This window comes from Bactrocera oleae, chromosome 5 (assembly GCF_042242935.1).
Source record: "Bactrocera oleae isolate idBacOlea1 chromosome 5, idBacOlea1, whole genome shotgun sequence".
NCBI classification, from domain to species: domain Eukaryota; kingdom Metazoa; phylum Arthropoda; class Insecta; order Diptera; family Tephritidae; genus Bactrocera; species Bactrocera oleae.
Genome location: NC_091539.1, coordinates 27,461,661 through 27,487,507, shown reverse-complemented (window position 1 = coordinate 27,487,507; position 25,847 = coordinate 27,461,661). Strand labels below are relative to the sequence as shown.

General features: G+C 37.1%; 1 protein-coding gene across 1 annotated transcript; it reads right to left on the bottom strand.

The window, feature by feature from the left end:
* Positions 1 to 16,980: 16,980 nt before the first annotated feature.
* Positions 16,981 to 25,435, bottom strand: Paics (PAICS bifunctional enzyme). Its single transcript, XM_014245544.3, has 7 exons — positions 25,312 to 25,435; positions 25,066 to 25,204; positions 24,791 to 24,994; positions 24,586 to 24,730; positions 18,047 to 18,159; positions 17,851 to 17,976; positions 16,981 to 17,723 (listed from the first exon to the last, which is right to left on the bottom strand). Exons 2-7 carry the CDS (start codon positions 25,076 to 25,078, stop codon positions 17,047 to 17,049), a joined length of 1,278 nt encoding a protein of 425 aa, XP_014101019.1. The 5' UTR covers positions 25,079 to 25,204; positions 25,312 to 25,435; the 3' UTR covers positions 16,981 to 17,046.
* Positions 25,436 to 25,847: the final 412 nt, after the last annotated feature.

Genomic DNA, 25,847 nt, shown 5'->3' with positions numbered 1-25,847 from the left:
CTCGGCATGCACTTGGACAAACGGTTAACATGGATACAACATATACAAGCCAAAAATAAACAATTAAAAATAAAAACTAACCAAGGTTATTGGCTACTCGGACATAAGTCGCCGTTGAATCGTGCACATGTCCCTTTTTTCAGTATTTTTTAACATTTTCAGATAAGAACATATTTTTAAACGTACATATGTATGAACTAATTAATTTAAACATTTGTGTATTATTTTAATCCCTCTTAGTTGAGAATGATCTTAAAGATCCGATTGGGTAGCGATTTAAACTAGTTTACAATATAATTTAAGAAAATTAATGACCAAGCACTTTTAATACCTTTACGCCCTGCGTGCGCCTTTATTTTTCTACCAATGAGGAATCGGGGACCATATTTTTGCAATAATTCGATACTCATTTAACTTCACACTTATTTTTATTTCATCTATTTGAATGTAGAGAAGGATATGTACTTATATGTATTTACATAAGTATATGTAGAGAATGTAGATTATAGAGAAGGTTCACAGTATCGTAAACAGGTAGTAGAGAAAGAATCAGCTGATGGATGTAAACAAAGCTGTTAAATAATTAAATTACCAGCGGGTAGAGTTCTCAATGCTTTATTGGGATTTTAACGATTGTGACCGGTTGGCTTGACACCAAACCAGAGACGAATACAATCAGCACCAAGTTACAATCAGAGAAGAGAGTCGTACACACAAGTCCTCTGACATTTATAGGAGTTCAACGGAATTTAAAATACCGTAACTTTAAGTATGCGTAAACAAAGACAATTATAAAGACAAATGAATGATAAAAGAGAGATGACGAATATAAAGCTTAGATAAGACAGTATTGCCAGATTAGAGTTGACATTATCAGAAAATAATCTTAAACTAATGTAAATAATCCTAAACATCCTGCCCGGTCGAGTCGGTCGACTCGAAATCTTCCTTCTCTATCAATAGACATAGTTTCTGGATGGCTCGTTTCATGTATCCTCTAGCGGTTCTAAACGTGACATTGCGGACCACTCCATCCGCTCCGGGATGTAGTGTTGTCACTCGACCCAGGCACCAGTGAGTGGGAGGCAGGTTCTCTTGTTTGACTAGAACGATATCGTCCACCCTTATATTCCTCGTGCGGCGAAACCATTTGTTGCGTCTCTGCAGAATGGTTAGATACTCCTCACTCCATCGCTTCCAAAATCCTTGTTGAATTTGACGTATCCATTGCCATTGTTTCAGCCGGTTGCTAGGAATATGTTTGATATCTGGTTCAGGGACCGCTAGGAGTGGCGACCCAATCAGGAAATCACCTGGCGTTAATGCAAGTTTCTCTTCAGGATCGTCGTAAAGTGGGGTAATAGGGCGGGAATTGAGACAGGCCTCTATTCTTACGGCTAGTGTCTGCAGTTGACTATACCACATGACCTGCGTACCCACACATCGTGTCAAATGATGCTTAGCGGACTTCACAGCAGCCTCCCAGAGGCCTCCATGATGTGGCGCACTGGGTGTGATGAAATGCCAACGTGTGCCCGAATCTGCTAACGATCGCTAATTATTCTCACCCTGCCATGCTGCAAGATCCTCCTTCAAAAGTCGGTTGGCACCAACAAAGGCTGTACCATTGTCACTATATAAATCCCGGCAGGGACCGCGTCGGCTGACGAAACGAGTAAAAGTATCTAAAAAGGCCTGTGCCGATAGGTCATCAACCACCTCAATGTGCACGGCCTTGGTAACCATGCATACGAATATTGCGAGGTACGTCTTGATGTTCGTTCGAAAGCGTTTCGTTCCGATGCGTAGCGTAAAAGGTCCACAGTAATCGACACCAGATGATATGAACGGCCTTGCTGCTCTGATCCTCTGCCCGGGTAAGGAAGCCATTTGTTGCTTCAGGACTTCCCCTCTATGACGTCGGCATACTGCGCAGTTATGGATGAAACTCTTGACTGCTTGCCTGGCACTCAGAATCCAGAAGCGTTGACGAAGAGTGTTCAGCATGAGTTGCGTGCCTCCATGCAGTGTAATCTCATGCGCCTGATTTAGTAAAAGCTTGACCAACGGCGTTGACTTTGGCAAAATAATCGGGAATCGCTGATCATGCCCTAGTTCGGCCTGGTGGATGCGTCCCCCCACACGGAGGTTTTGGTTCCTGTCTAGAAATGGGTTTAAAGGTATTATCCGACTGGAAGATGACAAACCTGAACTAGACGTCAATTGTCGAATTTCATTTGCAAAATGTTCCTCTTGCTCTAAACGGATTATAGTGTATAATGCGTCGTCCAACTCCTGAGCAACGATCACCGGTTGACGAAAGTGTCGACGCCTTCTTAACCAGCGCAGGATAATAGCCAATGTACCCAACAATTGAGTGATACTACTGAACCGTTCAGTTAACAAAATAGCGTGTCCGTTTGGACGACAAGTATACAACGGATGTGAAATGAGTACAATAAATTTGGTTGTATTTCGGTTTTCGGCGAGTAAGACATTTGACTCATCCTTGCTGAGAGGAACATCACTACTGTCCCCATACATCATCTCTGCCTCCTTAGGTCCATGCCACCAAAGGGGATGTACTAATAGCTCGGCGGGTGTGATACCTCTACTGGCACAATCAGCTGGGTTATGAGCCGAACGAATGTGATGCCATCGGGCGGGGGATGTCAGCTCCTGTATTCTACGAACCCGATTTGATATAAATGGTTTAAGTGTTGCTGGATCCTTCCTGAGCCAACACAATACGATTGCTGAGTCCGACCACAGATAGTAGGGAACGTCAACTAATCCCAAAGAATCTCGCACGTTTTGGAATGTCTCGGCAAGAAGCAGCGCTGCCGCAAGTTCCAGGCGTGGAATGGTAGCGATTTTAAGTGGTGCCACCTTGGTACGTGCCGTTAGAAGTGTGAAACGCATCGAACCGTTTGTGTTCGACGTCTTCGCGTAAATAACTGCTGCATAAGCATGTAAGTTGGCATCGAAAAACCCATGAAATGATGTCTGAACGCGTGGAATCATTCCCATCCACCGTTCGATACGAATTTGATTGAGCTCCGGAAGCTGTGACCGATACTTCAGCCATTCGCGGCAAAGATCATCAGGTAATGGTGAGTTCCAGGATAGACCCGCAGACCATAGTCGCTGAATGAATATTTTCCCTGTTACGATAACAGGCGATAAGAATCCAGTAGGATCGAAGAGTCGTGCCACCTCGCTGAGTACACGGCGCTTCGTTGGAATTTCTACTCTTTGACATAAATCGACGTGAAAGAATAACTGATCCTCCAGTGCGTCCCATCTTAAGCCCAAAACGGAAGCCTCACCAGCATGGAAGACATAATTAGAAAGTGACGGCTCATTAGATAAACGTATCATTACCTGACTATCGTTCGAGTTCCATTTTCTTAGAGTGAACTGTCCCGCAGATAAGATGGCGTCTACGTTCTTAGCCAGCTCCACTGCTTCGGTAACGCTTTCACAACTCGTTAAGAAGTCGTCAACATAAAACGAGGTTAATATCGCAGCTCGAGCCCGCGTCCCTTGTTGTCTTTCGGGCTGAATTATCATAAGCATATTGTTGTAGAGCTCGTACTGCATTGTAAGGACTGCATGCCATGCCATATGTGATGGTCTTCAGGCGATACACCTGGATCTCGTCTGCAGGAGTCTCTCGCCATATAATTCGTTGATAGTCGCGATGTTCAGATGCAACCAATACTTGCCTGAACATCTTCTCTATGTCCGCAGTTATCGCCACTCGATAGCGCCGAAAACGTAAAAGTATACTACTCAGCGAATCCTGTAGGGTCTCACCTACCAGTTGAACATCGTTCAGTAAGATTCCAGTGCTGGTAGGTGCCGAAGCGTTGAACACCACGCGGAACTTCGTTGTGACCGCATGATGAGGAATGTAGTAGCAATTGGTATGATCATAAGGTGGTTGTACTAGTTCCATGTGTCCGAGTGGTGCATACTCCCTCATAAATGAAATGTAGTTTTCCCTAAGGACTGGATCCGCAACCATGCGACGCTCCAGTCTATGAAATTGCCGTAATGCCAGTGCGTAAGAGTCACCTAGTTCCGTTGCCTTTCGTCGCAAAGGTAAGTGTACGATATAACGGCCGTCTAAGGTACGGCTATGAGTGGTTTCGAAGATCTGCGCACATTCATTCTCTGGCAGATCGTCAACCACTGCTATTTCCTCCATTTGCCAAAATTTGGACACCAGTTCCTCCAAACTCCTGTGGTGGTCCTCCCTGTCTAGCGAAGTGGTTAGAGTGAGCAATGATTCCTTTGCAGGAAGGGTCACTGCTTTTGGGCCAAACACCACCCATCCAAAGCGGGTACGCTGGGCAAAAGGTTCGTCTGGTCCTCCACCTATGACTTCACCTTTAATGAGTCGCCCCCACACGTCCGCGCCGATCAGAACGTCGATAGTTCCAGGCGTACCGAAACGGTTGTCCGCCAAATCTATGTCTCTCAAATATGGCCATTGGTTTATGTCAATCTTCACTGCTGGAGTTGGAGAAGTAATGGACGATAAAACCAAAGTATCAATTCGCATTTCAAAGTTAGTTGTTATTGATCTCAGAGTGAACGTAACGCTGCCTTTCACTCGAGTATTGATGGTAGCACCTACGCCTTCTACCCTCACATCACATTTCCGTCGATATAGCTGCAAACAATTCGCTAGCCGATCCGTCACAAAGCTAACCTGTCGATAAGAATGACCTGTACGTAAACAGTTGTAACACATCTGCATTTTCTTAAGGGCTTCAAATCGCTGCTCGATACTAAGAGCCAATAATGTAGGACACCTGGCGATTCGATGCGCTAACCCGCAATGAGCACACACACCTGCCTCCGTGGTAGCCACATGGGCCCTCACTGGTCGTTGCTGACGGGAAACCATTAATGAGACCGGTGGTTCAGGAACAAGGCTATGAGCACGTCTCTCTAGAAATTTCAATAGGTCTTCTAACTGTGGAATTTCTGTAGTGGAGCACCTCATACACCAATCTCTCTTTGTTACCGATGGAAGCTTTGCCACCACTATTGGTACAGCTAACGTATCCCACTGAGATATGGGGATATCCATCAAACGCAATGCACGCAGCCACTCATGAACCGTGTCCACAATAGCCAATAATGATTGTGATGACTCATGGGTAGCTGTTTTAAGGTTAAGAAAACGGGATACGTGTATTTCCGCTAGCTGCTTTTTATTGTCATAGCGGTCCTTGAAAGCTTTCCACACCTCTTGATAGCCACCCGAGTGTATTCCACCAATTAACGGAACAGTAGCCGCATTGACTGCCTGACGAAGTTTTCCCAATTTGAATGCTTCTGGGTATGCCGAATTATGTACCAGTGTTTCAAAGGCATCTTTGAACGCTAACCATTTACACATGTCTCCATCAAATAACAGGATAGCTAACGGGTCCAATTTGAGATCCACCAAATGGCCATCCAGAGATGTTGTGGGACAATTGTGCGCTCCGTCAGCGACATTAGATTCAACCGTTGACGATGCGATGAGACGATTCAGTCTACTGCATGCCGCAGTATACAGCTCCTCTACTGATTCCAAAAGTGCATCATGTGACCCAATCTCGGAGGACGTATCTCCTCCTACCAGACGATTATAGTTCTCCACGAAGCGCTCAAAGTGTGATTCAAGCGACTTGAGCTCTTGTTGAAAATGAAACACATCACGACCTTCCATGACACCTTCCGAGACACGTGCATGTATGCGCTTTATTGCTTTCACCGCCGATGAACGCCAATTGAGCTCCGCCATGAAACCAGATCACCGCAATTACAAAATGAGATTAAAATATTTGTCCTCACAGGAGGCACCAAAGTGTTAAATAATTAAATTACCAGCGGGTAGAGTTCTCAATGCTTTATTGGGATTTTAACGATTGTGACCGGTTGGCTCGACACCAAACCAGAGACGAATACAATCAGCACCAAGTTACAATCAGAGAAGAGAGTCGTACACACAAGTCCTCTGACATTTATAGGAGTTCAACGGAATTTAAAATACCGTAACTTTAAGTATGCGTAAACAAAGATAATTATAAAGACAAATGAATGATAAAAGAGAGATGACGAATATAAAGCTTAGATAAGACAGTATTGCCAGATTAGAGTTGACATTATCAGAAAATAATCTTAAACTAATGTAAATAATCCTAAACAAAAGCAACAGCTGAGAGGGGTCCATGGAGAAACGTCAAGTCCGCCTAGAGGTTGAGTTTCTATGGACAGTCAAGATGGCTGACTTTTAACCGGAAAATGGTTGCATCTTGCTATTTTCCTTTAATTTATGAAAAAGTTGTCCAAAAAATATTGGTTATAAGTAAACCTTTAATATGTTTTCAAAATAAAATAAGTTTATTTTAATATATGTTCTTGAATGAGCGGGTATTAATGGCAAATTTTAGAGTAATTACGATATATATTTAAGCCTTTTTTTAACTGTGGTAACTAAATAAATATTTACCACAGAAAAATGTAAGGTGCAATTAAGCAACCATGTCAAATAACGAGATGCAGAAAATGCTTATTCAACGAAACTGAGGGCAATGTTTATAAATATGCAACACAATCTTCGTAAAATATTGAATATTTAATATTGCTCCTGATAAAACTGCTCACATCAGAATTTTTTTTTATCAATAAGCAAGTGTGTATTAGTGCGTTTGACTAAAAGTTGTTAATAAATTCAAATGCCAGTATTGCTATTGAGCATTGCGTAACAGTGTTGCGCAAGCTAATTTTAAATTACTTTTAAAAGAAATATATCTACCGTATTTTATACCCTTATACCATGTTTTATACTATAAAGATATTGCATCAATAACAAATAATATGGTAATTCATTTATGTAAAGAGTTTTATGTATATTGTACATATTATAATCGCTACATGCTGAAATACAGAGAGCTACCTGATATGCCTACCGTATTTTATACTATAAAGATATTGCAACTTCAAAAAATAATTTATTTTAGAAGTCTACATATTTAAAAACTAAACTAAAAACTATATAATAATATGGTAATTTTGTATGTCAAACGTTGTAATAAACTATTGTACATATATCCACCGTTAATTGCTGATATATAAAACGTAAATAAAATTTGTGATTAAATAAATCTATACTTAAATTAGAGAAAACATCGGCACAGTAACTAATATTTATAAATAATTATTTAGGCGTTTTCTGCTATGCGCAACGCGTTTTAACCCCTCGCCACCCCAATTCACCATGGCCAACATGTTGGTTTTATTGTGAACGTACGCCTCAGAGGTGGCGAAACTATTGTGAATGGGACTTTCGCTACTCCCTTATACCAGAGAACGTATAACTTAGAGAAGGTTCATCAAAATATTCCTCGTAACGGAGGGTTACTCGCCAACTTAAGAGGATCTCACTACAAACAAATTATAAGCGGATTTCACCAGTATTTTACGCCTGCGGAATGCAAAATAGCAGAATTGAGCATTTTGAATGTTAAATGAGAAAAATAATGCTAAATTCAATGTTAAGAAAATTACGCTTACAGATTCGTATATTTACATTGCACAAACGACTTATGCATATAATTTGAAGATATTCCTCCTATACAGGGTGACTAACGAATCGTGCTACAAAATTAAACCGTAATAAGTTTCTTTTTAGTCAATGCATTACATTTGTTTTTTTTTATTGTATAGAAAATTTTATTTTATTTAAACAAATTATTATTCTTCCATGCTCAACCACGTATATGTGACACCTAATTCGGGATTGCCTCAATTATTCAGTTCAATTATGTGTGCATGTAAACAAATATGAAAGTTAATTTGTCTATATGCAACGTATGTATGTAAATATGTACATTCATTGTTTCATGAGAAATCTCCGTTGCCACGGACAACCAATAACCGAAACTCACATTTTTTGTTTTCTTGTCAAAGAGTCACTGTGTCGAAGGACTGTCGCGACAAGAAAGCGTCACAACATTGTGTTGTTGGTAGAAAATCCGAGCTATGCCGAAAAAAAATAACGAACGGCCGCCGATTGTCACCGCTTCCCTTGCCGCTCTAACAGCTTTGCTCACAAATCATTGGAAATATGTAAATATGTTTATATATGAGCATGAATACATATTGACGCAGATTTTTGTGAGGCACCAAAAAATATTTTAAAATTGTAAATTTAAATTGTAAAATATTTTAAATCGCCAAAAGCTTTGTTGACAATTTTGTCAATTTTTTCTGTGTTTTGTGGGTTTGCGGGGTTGTAACTTTTCCCTTCCAGAGGGAATATCAGAAATTTGTTCAATTTATGATTTTTAGCTTTTGAAATCGTCGTGAAAAGACGTTTGTGGCAAACGCATGCTCAGGGAGATGAGAGGGTGCCTGTTTTTATGAATGAAGCGAGGTTGCTTGTTGAAAGTACGCCTGCGTTCATGAATGAAAATGTTGTTGTTGTGTGATTTACTATAAATTTGGGCTTCGCCTATTTGGCTGACATATTGACTTATGACGATTGTTGTTTTTGTAGAACAATGTTTGTAGTTTTTGAGAGTGACATATTTACGAATATATGAATGTAGGTTTGTGTATCCATTATTTGTGTGGCAATGTCATAAGCACATATGTATGTATGTACATATAGAGCAGTGCGCGCAAATGTTATTACTGATACTGTGTGATTGGCATACTTATATTACTATTTAAATATATTAAGATTTTTAAGATATTATGTTAGTATGTTATATACTTATGTATGTATGTATATAGTAAAACATAGCAGATACATATACATACATATATATGTACTTATATAAAAGAATTTCATATTATCAAACATAAGCAATATTTAAAAAGCAACTGCAAATATTCCTTTAAAGTAATATATTTTACCTTAAATGTAATACATTTTTCATGATATCATAGATATTCAGAAAAGGTATTTCATATCTATGAATATGATTGGTAATATCAATGCAAACTTCTGAGCATAATTTTCATACAATGCTAATCTCTTCACGCGCCACTGTTAAAATTTCTCCTTCCGAGCCGACTGTGGTGAAACACGCTCATCGTATTTTGTTAGGTTTTGACAATTCACACGCTGGTCCGTAGTTGGACCAGAGAATGTTGATGAATAGAGAAGGAGCAAATGTTAAATGAAATCTTTTTGAGTACTAATTTGTAGTTCCAGATGAGGGAACATCGAAAAATATAACTTCGAAAAATAAAAATACACCACGCAATGTACGAAATGCTATAAATAGACACAACGAATATTCCTATATGAAAAATCGTTGCGCATACCTATTTAGATTTATGTTTTCAATTTCTATGATATGACAAATTTATAATTATGAAAAGCCTTCTGAATTAAAAATCTGTATTACCGGTAAAAACCCCAGAATTCATAATAAAATAAACATTTAATAGGCTATTTTTCCAACTTATGTATGTGCGTTATGTGAGTAATTGCTTATTGAACAAAAGATAACAATAAAACAGTGGCTAAGCGGCCGCGTTTCCATTTATATTGTGGCTTAGTTCGTAGGCGTGAAGGAGTTAAGCTCAATCCGAATACGAGCATATACGTTCGAACCGTAAAATACGTAAAATTGAAATTTTATTTAATTTTTTTATTTTATTGATTGGAATTAATTAGCATATCTCAATTCAATTACTTAAATAGCATATTTTACTTTCAGAGATAATTAAAATATTTCAGGAAAATATGTTCATATGTTTAGGTTTATTGAATATTTCCTTATTATGCGTATTTACACAAATGTGATAATCACACATACATTCTTAAATACACGTACACTGATGCTTGCTTCTTGCCCCGCACAAGCAATGACTTTTGTAAACACTTTTTGCTTTTTGCGAGTTGAACGATCGCAGGCAAGGAGGGATTGGGGCGCACTGCCACATAATTATTTCAGATATATATTTTATTTATCGAATTTAGTTTAAAAACGATTATAGGTATGAATATATGTGTATTTATATATATATATAATATATATTATATTACGAAAATAATTCATAAATGCATCAGTATTTTTCAATACTCATTAAGCAACATATTAATATATTATGAGCCCTCACTTGACACGCCTCTGTGTATGGTGGCAAGCCAACGAAATAACGGCGAGTTCGCGCAGACATTGTGTTGTTGAAAAAAACGAAAAGACGACTTTGTCGACAAACATACATACATACAAACGAGCCCGCATACATATTGACGCCAAATTTTGCGCATCGTCGCGGAGTTGACAAAATTTGTTTAAATCGACAATTTTGCGACAATGTCGGTCAGCTATGTTGTCTCGTCTGTCCTTTTTGCAGCGCTTCGCTATTAAAAGTTAACTTATGCTCTTTTGAAATATTGCGATTACCGATTGGACTGCATTTTCATAGCGTCGTGTTTAGATAAAATGGGCTAAATTGAGAAACTATGAAACAATGATAATAAGTAAACATATAAAAGTACTATATGCAGTGTGCTTAGAATATATAGAAGTAGTTAATGATTTCATATGAATGGCAATTTTATATAAATTTTATAATTTAATGCCATAAATAGTGCATAATATGAAAAAAATTAAAATAATATTTGAAATCGCTAAGAGGTCATGTTGCCAATTCTCCTTTCTTAAGGGAACACCAGACAAATTCTTCAATTTCTGATATTTAGCAAATGTTGTGAAGCAGCAGCTTGTGGGCAACATACAAATGCGATTGAAACTTCTTCAATTTTACTGAAGACATTCAAATTCAATTTCATTCATTTTTATTTTCGCGCATTTGCAGTAGGAATTCTATATGAAAACCAAATGTGGTTTACCAGGCGCACAGAAAAAATAGCGCGGCGCAGAGTTATGAACGAACGCACTTTGCTTTGAAGCAGACGCACGTTCCTTATGAATGAATTTGTTGTCGTTGTAATATGAAATACTTAGAAAATAAGCCGCGAGTTCGCTTGAATATTATTGGTCGATGATGGTGCGTCTACGTTTTTTTGTCACTGGCGCGAATGTTTGATTTTTTGCGAAAGACATATTGAGGTACATACATATGTACATATGTGTACATATATGCAAATATATTTGGACATGGGAATGAAGGAAGGCAATTTCAAGAATATTCACATATAGACATATGAACATTGAAGCAAGTAAACAACAATAGCTGTTTGAGTTTACAGATTAGACAAAATTACTCGAATATCGTCTGTGGTGCTGCTTGTATAGCACACTTTTTTATGGCAATGTAAAATATTTTGCCTAAGTTCATATCCTATCACATATTTTTATATAAAATATTTTTTATTTTTAATAACCCTTTTTTATTGAATAATATTTTAATTCTATTTTCATATTATTTCCCTCATTATTTATATTTTCTTGTCGGAAGTCAATTACTTTCGTTTTTATTATTTCAATTTTTGTTTCTGCGCATACGAATGAACATCTATGCATATGTATGTATATACATTTTGCTTATAGAGTGGTGTAGTTCGTTTCGTACCCTGTTAGTTGTGGTGAAATTTTATTTTCCAATTTGCGCGTTTTCGATGTTCCTTCATCGTAATTAACATTTTAGTACAGCTAACATTTGCTCCTTCTCTATTCATTTACGTTCTCTGGTTGGACCTTCTCTATATTTTACCAGAGAACGTATATCATCAGAGAATGTTAATGAAGAGGGAAGGAGCAAATGTTAGCTGTTCTAAAAGGTTATTTACGATAAAGGAACATCGAAAACGCGCAAGTTCGAAAATAAAATTTCCCCACAACTATCAGGGTACGAAATGAACTACACCACTCTATAAGCAAAATGTATAACGTATATCATCAGAGAATGTTAATGAAGAGGGAAGGAGCAAATGTTAGCTGTTCTAAAAGGTTATTTACGATAAAGGAACATCGAAAACGCGCAAGTTCGAAAATAAAATTTCCCCACAACTATCAGGGTACGAAATGAACTACACCACTCTATAAGCAAAATGTATATACATATATCTATATGCACAGATGTTCTTTGGTATGCGCATAAACAAAAACTTAAATAATAAAAACGAACGAAATTGACTTCTGGCAAGAAAATATAAATAATGAGGGAAATAATATGAAAATAGAATTAAAATATCATTTAATAAAAAAGAGTTATAAAAATAAAAAAGAGTATATAAAAATATGTGATAGGATATGAACTTAGGCAAAATATTTTACATTGCCATAAAGAAGTGTGCTATACAAGCAGCACCACAGACGATATTCAAGTAACTTTGTCTAATCTGTGAACTCAAACAGCTATTGTTGTTTACTTGCTTCAATGTTCATATGTCTATATGTGAATATTCTTGAAATTGCCTTCCTTCATTCGCATGCCCAAACATATTTGCATATATGTACACATATGTACATATGTATGTACCTCAATATGTCTTTCGCAAAAAATCAAACATTCGCGCCAGTGACAAAAAAACGTAGACGCACCATCATCGACCAATAATATTCAAGCGAACTCGCGGCTTATTTTCTAAGTATTTCATATTACAACGACAACAAATTCATTCATAAGGAACGTGCGTCTGCTTCAAAGCAAAGTGCGCTCGTTCATAACTCTGCGCCGCGCTATTTTTTCTGTGCGCCTGGTAAACCACATTTGGTTTTCATATAAAATTCCTACCGCAAATGCGCGAATATATGAATGAAATGAAATTGAATTTGAATCTTCAGTAAAATTGGAGAATCAGCAAAATTTCAATTTTACAATTTGTATCACTGAAAATCCTACCATCCCCCTCGCGTTTGTATGTTGCCCACAAGCTGCTTCCTCACAACATTTTCTAAAAATCAGAAATTGAAGAATTTGTCTGCTGTTCCCTTCAGAAAGGAGAATTGGCAACATGACCTCTTAGCGAGTTAAAATAATATTTATATTTTTGCATATTATGCACTATATATGGCATTAAATTATAAAATTTATATAAAATTGCCATTCATAAGAAATCTTTAACTACTTCTATATATTCTAAGCACAGTCCATATAGTACTTTTATATGTTTACTTATTATCATTATTTCCTAGTTTGTCGATTTAGCCCATTTTATCTACAAACGACGTTATGAAAATGCAGACCAATCGTTAATCGTAGCATTTCAAAAGAGCATAAGTCAATTTTCAACAGCAAAGCCCTGCAAAAAGGACAAACGAGACAACATAGCCGACCGTCATTGTCGTAAAATTGTCCCTTGAAACAAATTTTGTCAACTCCGCCACGATGCGCAAAATTCGGCGTCAATATGTATGCGAGCTCATATGTATATATGTATGTATGTTTGTCGACAAAATCGTTATTTGGTTTTTTTCAACAACACAATGCCCGCGCGAACTCGCCGTTATATGCGTTCAACTTGCTTCTCCCAAAAAACAAAAAGTGTGGGCAAAAGTCATTGTTTGTGCGGGGCAAGAAGAAGCAAGCATCAGCGTACGTGTATTTAAGAATGTATGTGTGATTATCACTTTTGTGTAAATACGCATCATAAGGAAATATTCAATAAACCTAAACATATGAACATATTTTCCTGATATATTTTAATTATATCAGGAAATAAAATATGCTGTTAAAGAAATTGAATTATGATATGCTTAAACTCCAATTAATAAAATAAAAAAATTAAATAAAATTTAATTTACATGGGTTTTAAGATTCGAAATTATATGCTCGTATACGGATTGAGCCTAACTCCTTCACGTCTACGACCTAAGCCACTATATAAATGGAAACGCGGCCGCTTAGCCACTGTTTTATTGTTATCTTTTGTTCAAGAAGCAATTACTTACTCAACGCACATATATAAGTTCGAAAAATTGCCTATTAAATGTTTATTTTATTATGAATTCTGGGGTTTTTACCGGTAATACAGATTTTTAATTCAGAAGGCTTTTCATAATTATAAATTTGTCATATCATAGAAATTGAAAACATAAATCTAAATAGGTATGCGCAACGATTTTTCATTTAGGAATATTCGTTGTGTCTATTTATAGCATTTCGCACATTGCGTGGTGTATTTTTCTTTTTCGAAGTTATATTTTTCGATGTTCCCTCATCTGGAATTACAAATTAGTACTCAAAAAGATTTCATTTAACATTTGCTCCTTCTCTATTCATTAACATTCTCTGGCTCTGTTCACTCACTTCTGTTAAAATTTCTCCTTCCGAGCCAGATTTGGTGAAATTCACTAATAAAATCTTGTTAGGTTTTGACAATTCACACGCTGGTCCGCAATTGAACCTTCTCTATGATATACGTTCTCTGGCAAAAGCATGCTCGGGGGGATGTGAGGGTATGTTTTTATGAATGAAGCGAGGTTGCTTTTTAAAAGTACGCCTGCGTTCATGAATGAAAATGTTGTTGTTGTGTAATTTACTATAAATTTGGGCTTCGCCTATTTGGCTGACATATTGACTTGTGACGATTGTTGTTTTTGTAGAACAATGTTTGTAGTTTTTGCGGGTGACATATTAACATGTGTACGCATATACATATGTATGTATGTTGGTTTGTGTATGCATTATTTGTTCGGCAATTTTATGTATACATACATATATGCGTGTACATATAAATCAATGCGCGCACATATAGTGTATTCATAAGTGATAAAATCATGATTTGAATTTCTGAATGCGTACATTTAAATACATACGTACATACATATGACTATATAAGATTAATATGATAAAAGATGTATATACATACATATATTGTAATAAATTTAATCTCTACTATTATAATATAATATAAACTATTAAGTATGAATGTATATTAGGTAAAAACTAAATAAAATTATTAAAAACAGAACGTGATGCTGTTGCAAGTGTTGCCAAAAATTCACGCAGAACGTGATACTTTGACAAATTTGCAACACTGCTGTCGTGATTGCCATCTCGAACGCACCCTATTTCCCCCTCACCTTCCTCCATACAACTTTGTCAATTTGCGGTCAATAAAATGTTTTCCTTATCGCCTTATTACACATACGCCTTATTTCGGCAAGATAAATCTTCCTAAGAGCAAGTAGTTCAGTGGATGTCCTGCGTTTTACCAGTTCAGAAGGTTCTCCCAGTCACATAGAAGCTAACTGTTGACTAACTCGGGCGGCGTCTATAGTATTGGCGCCAAAACGTTAGAAGATTAGCATGATGCTATTGATAGAGAAGACAGAATAATTGCACGTCCCTCAAAAAGCCTGCACTTAATGGTAGCCAAGTTTGCTTGAAAAACGCTCTGCTCCAGCGACTTCGCCCAGTCCACATATACTTCGTCAGTATGTGAGCAGACAAAAAGCTACTAGGAGTAGACTCTACGATGCAATGTTCCAAGTTTTCAGGGATGCATGCGAAGAATTTCAGAATGTCTTTGTTTGGACTCATTCGTGTACCCAGATTTCCTGAGCACAAAAACATTTTTACCTTGATTACCGTTTCGTAGAGCCAAAACATGGTATTGGTTAGAGGTCCCACCTCTTCCCAATAGCTGCTCTACAACAGTATAAGGCAACCGTTGCCTCCCTTAGTCTCTCCTCAATGTTTGGCTTCCATGAAAGCTTTTTATCAAGGATGATCCCAAGTTGTTGTTGTTGTAACGATTATCTAATCCCCGTTTGGGTGATAAATTCTAGATTCGTTGTCGTCGAGGTCATCTAACGGAAGGCCCAGGAAACAAGCTGTTTCGACGGGGTCGGAACATAGGGAGAGGGGTGATAGATGAGTGGGGTTTGTTGGGCATGCAAAGAGGTGGTTAGTGTCATGCGGAGACTCATTGCATGCAGGACATGTGTTTGGTATGTCAGGGTCTATTCTGGATAGGTAGGAGTTTAACCTGCTACAGTATCCAGAACGAAGTTGCGCGAGGGTCACTCTAGATTCGCGAGGCAACTCGAGCTCTGTGTCTGCAATGGGTGGTGGTTTGACTCGTATTACGCCATTCACTGAGAGAGAGTCGGTGCAGGTGTTAATGGCTCCACTGTGAATGGCGGTCAGTGCCTGTCTGAAGTTAGTTGCGTCCGAAGTCTGGTCGGCGTGCTGTCTGATGTCGTCGACGTAGTCAAGGAAGGACCTCTTGATGTTCCTAGGAGGCTGCTCCGCTGCAAGCAGGCGTCTGCAGGGGTGGTTTCTGCGAAAACATCCCAGCAGAAACTGCTTGGAGAGGAGCTCGTTATGTTCCTTAACCGGAAGCATACGGGCCTCAGTATGTAGGTGTTCGATTGGAGACATCAAGAGGCATCCCGTGATAGTCCGGAGTGCAGTGTTCTGACAAGTCTGAAGCTTCTTATTCTGCGTGTCACTGCATCCAGGCGACCATATTGCGGCTGCATAATTGAGGACCGGCCGGCCGATTCCCTTGTATGTTGCCAACAACGTTTCTTTGTCTTTTCCCCATGAGCTGCCGGCAAGCGACTTGAGGATTTTGTTGCGGCTCTGTACTTTGGCAGTTATCGCGGTCGTGTGAGGAGTGAAAGAGCACAGACTGTCCAAAGTGACGCCTAAAATTTTAGGGTTATTTACTGTCGGAATTTTTGTGCCATCGACTGAAATGTTCAGGTTCAGTCTGTATTCCTTCGTCCAATTGGTGAAGATGGTCGCTGTGGATTTAGTGGGGGAGAGTGTTAGGTTCCTTGCAGAAAAGAAGCGAGAAAGATCGGAGAGGTAGCCGTTTACTTTTAAACACATGCCATCGATTCCATTGCCCGACGTCAATATCGTACAGTCATCTGCGTACGAGGTCATTGAAATTCCCGCTGGTGATGAATTGAAATTATCCTAAGTATTTCGCTTCGCCGCGTCTGTTCACAAAAAACCCCAAAATCTATTAGAAAGGGAAATATTTATGAATAATGAAATTATGATATATAAATAGAATAAGTCGACAAAATGTATGGCTTTAAAGTAATTTTTATTAAAATAAATATGTATCGTATGATTCAGTTCTGCACACACAATCTAAGCATTTCGAACTCCGCGCACCAGCTTATCAGCCTTCTTTAAAGTAACAAAGTTATTGAGTTGTTTGACGCGTAACTTGGACCATATTATGTAATTTGACAGACCGAAAATTTGTGCAGCATGCAGCGCAGCTGCTTCAGGATATAACACGGTCGGACAGCCAAGGCCAGAAGGTACATTTAAACTTGACCAAACATCAACTTGAAGATTCTCTCCTTTTAAGGGTGGACAATTAATCACTGGGTATGTGGTGCTGCCAGATAAGACCGGACCTAATCCATTAGAACGACCTGCTACGGCAATAAATACCAAATTATTAATAACACTTTCGTATTCGCGCATAATCCGCAAGGTCTCTTCTGGTCCTTTGTGCGCTGAGGTGACGCGTATCTCAGTATTTACTCCCAATTGTTGCAAACGTGTGAAGATTTTCTCACAATGAGCAATATCGGAAGCGCTACCCATTAGAATAACCACTAGATGATCCTTAGCCGGCACTATGTCCTTAAGTTGTTCACTAACCCACATAAAATTACGTTTCACTGTGTCCAGATCACTGTCGGTAACAGTGGCGAGATTACGATATACCTGCTTATCAACCATTAAACGTTTGTCGCCAGACGGCCAGAGACGCCAAGAGTCTGAATCGATAATGTCGGCAAGCACGATGTTTTCTGCAAAGAGACAGATGACAACGGTGTATTTGAGGTGTGAAAAAAACAAATCTATATAATCAATTAAACGAAAATAGTGAATGAAACAAAAACAAATGAGACTTGGTAAAGTATCAAAATCAAATACCCTCAGTATCGATGCCAAACTCTACTTTCATGTCAATAAGAGCACAATTCCTGGTGGCCCACGCTTTCTCTAAAATTTCAAACACTAGTACAGTGGTTCGCTTCATAATGTCCAACTCATCTTGACCTATTTTAGATCAAGTTAAATATATTATTTCACATTATTATAAAATAAGTATGTTATATTTGTAACTGACCTATTACAACACCGTTAAAACTAAATTTTGCTGAGATAATTTGTTCATCAGACCATTGGGGGTCGTGATTGGCATCATCCTTAAAGAACGTCTCCTGTTTCGGTGGTGAAAATCTTCCAAGAGAAAGAAAAAAATTAAAAATACATAAACTTTTTACAATATCGCAAAATTTGATTTTGTGCTTATTTATGTGAAGAAATAGTACTCTCTTAATTAAATACGTATAGCAAAGTAAGATCTATATTTTTTATTTTATGGGCACATTGAGGTCATTTCACGTTGAAAAAAGTTAGATTACGATGGCAGTCAACATACAAATTACTACGTAAATGCATACATACAATATGTAAGTATGTGCTATATTTAGTGTATTAAAAGCGTCACCATTCAAAAAATGCCAAATGATCGGGAGAAGCAAAAAAAAAAACAAAGAACAAAAGCTAAAATATTTTTGATTTTCTAGTTTAACGCAGAAATTAAGAGACATTTTTGAGTTAAGAGTGTGACAATCACAATTATTTCATCAAAAGTGCCATATTAGAAATAGTACAAAGGATTGAACTAAAAGTAGACCTCACGGCAAGTTATGTAAGATAGTAATAAAAATTATGAAATTTCTTGGGTAGGTAGATAAGTGTATTACGACTTGGTATATGGAAAAAAGTCGATTTGGAAATTTTTGAGTTGTGATTCTTTTGTCAGTTCAAAATTATGATATCTGTAACTGCAGTAGGCAACGAAAAATATTGCGTGATTGAAAATTCTTATTACTACCATCAATAACCAACGTAACGAATTTCTAAACATTTAAATTTAAAATTATATTTGTTTAGTCTAGATCGTTTTACAAGGTACATGGTTGACACGATGGGCGATAAAAAAAATGAGTTGAAACTGTCCCTTTTTATGATTTTTAAGACAAAAGTTATTTAATACTTTTGTAATGAGTTGAATGTTTGGAAATATTATAATATGTCGTTTGGTTTGGAAAAATTAAATGGAAAACTTTCGTCATAATATACTTACTTGTAAATTTAAATATAAGCATATATGTACTTATACCTACTTATACTTAAGAATGGTATATACAATTACCAAACGAGTCAACATAAATTATTTTATTTGTTATACTCTGAATAGGATATATTAAAGTTGCCACGAAGTTTGTAACACCTAGAAGAAAACGTATATATATATAAATGATCAGAGTGATGAGTTCAGTCAATTTGGCCATGTACGTCCGTATATACGCGAATTAGTTCCTCAGTCTTTGAAATATGAATCTGAAATTTTGCACTTTCTTTTCTCCCTAAGAAGCTGCTCATTTGTCCGAATCGCCTATATCGGATCATTATAGCATATACACATAGCCAATAAAGTCTACTTTCACCCGACACATTTTTTTAGGTGAAGTATTGTAGAAACACAATGTAAATATGTAATTCAGTTCAAATTTTCTGCATGTACAAGGTGCCTTCCAAAGTAAACAGTAAAAAAGTAACAAAGTAAACTCTAGTGGCGCCATCTATATGTCGACTAGTGCGTTAGAATCTGCTATCCTTTATCGACTTCCAGTAAAAATTTCATGACATTTCATCTATTGGAAGTGAAGTTATTGCGTTTTAAGTGTCAGTATGTTTTTGTCATCGGTTCTAAAATGAGCTTCGAACAAAGAGACAACATTAAATTTTGTTTTAAAATTGGTAAAACTTTTACCGAAACAATTGATGAAACAAGTTTATGGCGATGATTGCCTATCCGTAGCAGAGTGCACGAGGGGTTTCAACGTTTTCAAAGTGGTCGTGAGGGCATAAATGACGATGAGCCGAAAACCATAAAATCGTGCCTGTCGAAGTCAAAAGTGAAGACAATGCTGATTTGTTTTTATGATTTCAAGGGTATTGTCCACAAAGAATTTGTTCCACCCGGCCAAAACGTTAATGCGGTATTCTACCTTGGAGTTTTGAAGTGTTTAGTGCGCCGTATTCGACGTGTTCGGCCCGAATATCGCCAAGATGGAAGTTGGCGATTATTTGACCAAAAATGTAGTATTATATATTAAAAATTAATTATGTAGACGTGGAGGCCATTCAAAAGGCTTGCACCGGCATACTGGCGGCCATACCGGGCAACGAGCTAAAACACTCGTTCGACATGCTTTTGGGCCGTGCAAAAAGCTGTATTAAAGCAGGAGACTATTTTGAATAAAATGAATTGAATTTGTCGATTAAACCATTTGTTCTGTCTTTTTTTTTAAAGTCCTGTTTACTTTGGAACGCTCCTTGTATTTCTTCCTGATATTCAAATTTACATTCAAAATGCAAAAACAAAAATTTATATTCCTATTTTCATTTTTGTGATAACGGTATTTTAGTGTAAGAACAAGTAAACATAGGTATCATTAAGTCTGTGTTCAGTTAGCTTGAATTGGAAATACCGTTACTTCTCATGAATTTGTTCGTTCTTTTTGCGTAGATTCTATTGTGTTTTAATATAATAAGTCGTTTAAAGAGCTCGTGACGCGTTTTAATATTTAAAAAAATGGAAACCAAAGAAAAAGAAATTAGTCTGTCGGAAAGAAAAATTATCATTTTTTAAGTAACTAATAAGTTAATTTTACCATCACTCACCGTTAGCAAATAATAATTAAAAAAGAAAGAGAGTCGATTTAGGCGGGTGCTCAAAGAACTGATCGCTAGCGAGTCGATGAAAAAAAGGGAAAGTTGATGGCGCTCAGGCCCGTAGACGATAAGCGAATGAGAAATGGTATGTTGTGTTGTCCTGTGTGGTGTCATCTGGTGTGGGGTGAAATTCCTTGAGTGTTCACAGGTGTGGTGTGTTTCATTAAGGCGTGTCAGTTTTTCCCGAGTAGAGTGGTGCACTTGGAGGAGGGAGTTTAAACTCATTTAAACATCCTGGGCCCCCTAGGCGAATATTTTGCCTAGTATTACACGTAAATGCTTATATTGCATGTATTTCGGCGTACTGCTGGTTGAGTAGCCGAGGGCGCGGCATACATGGTGATTAAGTTATATCCATATTTACCTGTATGGGCAGAAGGCATATTCGGTATGCATTTTGCTGTGCGTGCAAAAGATATGTAACTTAATTTTGCGGGTTTTGAGGTTGTATGTGCTTTTCATACTTATTGTATTGCGGTTGTTTCTTTTATAATTTTATTATCTGTATTGTTTGTTTAAAATTTCTTTACCATCGGTTTATTACGGTTAGCGACTCCACGCCTGACTCAGATATGGCCAAAATGGGTCCTCCTTTGAAACCTTTGAAGAGGGATCTTGCGAGAGTGAGATTTGTGATTTTCGCTCACTTTTTTGAAGTGAGATTTTCAACTTTTACAAGTGTTTCCCATAAACTACCCGTATGATGAGCGCTTAGATAGATGCGATAAGTGCGACCTTTGCTTTTTGTAAGTCTGGGTGCTTCACTGTATCACATTGCAAGTATGGTGATTCCTTACTAGGCGTGTCAGTTTTTCCCGAGTAGAGTGGTGCACTTGGAGGAGGGAGTTTAAACTCATTTAAACAATCATTAAGGTGTGGAACGACGGCGAAAGTTTCAGAAAAATTGGGCGAACTATTGGAAGAACGTATTCTTCTGTCCAGCGCGTCGTAAACAATTTAAAAGAAACCCGGAATTTTAACGTCCAAACCGCGATCTGGCCATCCGAAAATATTATCAGCCCGGGAAAAACGGAAAATAATAAATATGGTGAAAGTTAACCCTCGAATTACGTCCACAAATATTATTGAAAACGTAAATATAACCATTAAAAAAACAATTTGTGCCGAAACTGCTAGAAAAATTTTACGAAAAGCTGGATATCGTGGTAGAGTCGCTCGAAAGAAACCATATATTTCACTTGTAAACAGGCGTAAGCGCATTGAATTTTGCTCATAATTATATAAATAAGTCGCCGGAATTCTGGAGGCAAGTAATATTTTCGGATGAAAGTAAATTTTGCATTTTTGGCATAAAAGGTCGACAAATTGTGTGGCGCAAGTAAGGAACTGCTCTTGAAAAGCAAAATCTTTTTGGTACAGTTAAACACGGAGGTGGTGGAATTATGGTGTGGGGTTGCATGGATAAATAGAGTTATTTGAACATTTTAAAAACAATTTGAAACAAAGTGCAGAGAATCTTGGATTATCTTCGACGTTTTGGTTCCAACAAGATAATGACCCTAAGCATACTGCGGAAATAGTTAGACTTTGGCTCTTGTACAATGCTTCTAGACAACTTAAAACGCCCCCTCAATCACCTGACCTCAATCCTATTGAGCAAATATGGCATCTGTTAGAAAAAAGAATTCGTCAGCATACAATAATAAGTAAATCGATTGAGCGAGGTTTTAAAACAACGCGCCTATCCAACAAAATATTGAATTTATTTTTTCTTTATCATTTTTAATACTTTTGTAACTAATTTTAAAGCTGAACGCAGACTTAATGGTGCTTATGTTTACTTCTCCTTACACTAAAATCCCGTTATCACAAAAATGAAAATAGGAATATACATTTTTGTTTCGGCATTTTGAACATAAAATTAAAAAGAAATACATGTAGAAAATTTGAACTGAATTACCTATTTACATTGTGTTTTTACTTCACTTAAAAAATAGTGTCGGATGAACGCAGACTTTATTGGCTATGTGTATATACAAACAATACAACAAATAGCTATCGATCAAACGCAAGTCCTTGTGGGAAAAACTTTTTTATTTGACCAAAAATATCTTGACAAAATTTGACTCGGATTATAATCCAAGGCAGTGGTATAATCTCTGAAGAAATTGTTCAGATCGGAGACCTATAGCATATAGCTGCCATACAAGCTGAATGATGAAAATTAAGTTCTTGTATGGGATTCTTTTTTATTTAACAAGCTAGGTATCTTCATTAGCATGGACTATTATCCAAGGCAATCGTAAAATCTCCGAAGAATTTGTTCAGATCGAATCACTATAGTTTATTGCTGCCATATAAACTGATCAGTCAAAATCAAGATAAATATCTTTATATACCCTTTTATGCTTAAATAAAATGCATATGTATATTATAGCATCGGTGTAGCTAAGTTAATGTTTTTTCTTACTTCCACGTATATACAATTACTTTTTGTGAAAACTTACGGTATATGTATAGTTTAGGTCCCCCAACGAAGGAGGCCTCGAAAAATTTTTTTTTTTTTCATTTATTCAATAAATCTATTTATTTTTTCATTCGCGTAGTAACTTCTTTATGTACTTCGGCCGCGCTTAAAAAAATATCCCTGGTCGGTCCAAAACCGGGGTGTTCATAATTTATTCGCATCAAACTCTTTTCTTCAAAAACACAAGTAACCCTGGTCGGTCCAAAATCGTGGTGTTCATAATCCATTCGCGTCAAACTCCTTTCCGCACTAGTTATCTTCGCCCGCACTTCATAAAAATTAACCCTGGTAGATCCAACACCGGGGTGTCCATAATTCTTTTGCATCGAACTCCATTCAGCACGCAAAAGAACTATGAACACCTCGGTTTTGGACCGGCCAGGGTTATTTTTTTGAAGCGCGGCCCAAGGCCGCCAGTACCGAAAGGAGTTCAACGATCTCCTCTATTCGTCCATACCCTCAGACCGCAATGTAAAAGAAACTGTCTTACATTTCTTCAGCATTTTTTTTGCACAAGAAAATGTCTAACTTGTTGAACGTGTAATTACAGCTAAGTGATCTAAACAGCACAGAAACAACTAAGTTACTTGAAAAATATGTGCAAAGTGTGTTAAATATATTTTTATATAAAACTATACATAAATTATTGAAAAAATGATAAATGTATAGTTTAGGTCCCCCAACTAAGGAGGTCTCAAAAATTATATTTTTTTATAAATTGTCTTATTTTTACGCGAAGATTACGAATCCGTGAGCGGAAAGTGATTTTTTTTTATAATTTATGTATGTATGTATATATTTAACGCACTTTTCACATATAATATTTTTCCAAGTCACTTTGTTGCTGTTGTAACTGCAAAATTCCTTAGAATTCAGATCACTTAGCTGTAATTACCAGTTCAGCGAACTGAAGAAATGTAACAGTCCCAATTTCTTTTGCACCGCGATCTGATGGTATGGACGAATATCATTGAACTCCATTCTTGCTGGCAGTTGGCCGCGCTTCAAAAAAATAACCCTGGCAGCAGCGGAAAAAATAAAATAATTAATTTAAATGTATCACAATTTTTTATTTTTAATGCATATTTATAAAAAACATTAAAAAAAATTTATATAATTATTGAAAAAATGCACTTCCCGCTCCCGGATTTGTAATATTAGCGTAAAATAGGACGAGTTAAAAAAAAAAATCCTTTTTGGTTTCTCTATAATTGGGGGACTTTAACTATACATTTACTGAAAAAATTTACTTTCCGTTCACGATTTTTTTACTCTCCGCGTCAAAATAAGACGATTTAAAAAAAAAAAAGTATAATTTTCGCGGCCTCCTCCGCCATGGAAGACCTAAACTATACATTTACCAAACTTACCTGTACCCTTCCGGCACACCGGTATTACGTTTCAAAAACGAACCAGTAGCCAAACGTCTGGTGACCCACTCGATGGGTATCATTTCACATTTTTTAGCAATGAAGGCATTGTCCGCGCAAGGTTTAACGTAGGCCGTATTTATTCCTACATGTACACGATAGTATTTGTTGTATTGCTTGTCCACTCAGAATTTGCTATGCTTACCCGCCTCGTTTAGAATACCGAAAACTAGTCCATTTGTTGTGTTGGAAATCTTGGCTTTGCCTTGCAAATCATGCGCCTTTACACCATCACCAGCTGTAATACGGTCTTTGCTCAGCAACAGGCACAACCCTTGATGATCGGGGAGATCGTAAACCTGTTTTGTTTTACCCTCAATGAGGATTTTACCCAATTTGTAGCCCCCAACTGAGAGAATAAAGCGAAATAAAAATATTTTTTGCATTACCTAAACAAAAAGTAATACTTTTCATACTTACTAGTAGTAGCCATTTTAATGTATATATGTTGCAACTGCCCCACGTGCTTTTTTAATTTTAATATTTAATTTAAGACTCGACAATAAATGTCAAATTGGATCGTTTGACGCGTACTGATTGCGGCAAATGGATTGTGGTTCTATTTAAGTTGAAATCGTTAATACATAAGTTTTGCTTTGTTCTTTTATTTACACACAAATGAAAATATGCATACATGTGTGAATGTATGAAAAAACCATTTTTAACCTTTTGGCTTTCCAGTGCGATATTGATAGAGTTTTGGTTACAAATATTTTTCAGTCTTACAAGGAGAGTAAATGTAAATGATAATGAAGACTAATTTATTTATGTATGACTGTATATAAATTATCTCCTAAACTGTTATGTATTGTATTGTATTGATATTGCTTTTATACTTGCTTATATGAACATATATATGTACTTATACTCGTAGATCTCATGTTTTCATGAGCTCGTTTTAAAAAATTATTAATAAGTCCCAGTTCATACACAGACTCTGTTGCATTGTATAAGCCTACAAGTGCCGTTTCACACAGAGATTCAAAAGAGTCTCATACCAGTTTATTGTGGGCGAGGGGACGACGAGGAAAGACGAAGGGACCGTGCCACTCGTGTTCGGGTGGCACGCTTTGTGTTCTTGTTCGTAACAGCTCCCTGTTACCCTTTTCAGCATTCCTTTTCACTTTCAAATTCTTTGAATGGTTGCAAGAGCGCTCGGTTTCAAATGAATTCGATCGCAAATTTGAGTTCTGTTATCTATT

Excerpts from the sequence above, each read along its gene's own strand:
- Paics (XM_014245544.3), bottom strand. Across the intron at positions 18,160-24,585 it reads GGTGTGCCGGAAGGGTACAG|ATTTTCACCACCGAAACAGG; the intron begins GTAAGTTTGGTA and ends TTCTCTTGGAAG. Across the intron at positions 17,724-17,850 it reads GTTTGGCATCGATACTGAGG|AAAACATCGTGCTTGCCGAC; the intron begins GTATTTGATTTT and ends GTCTCTTTGCAG.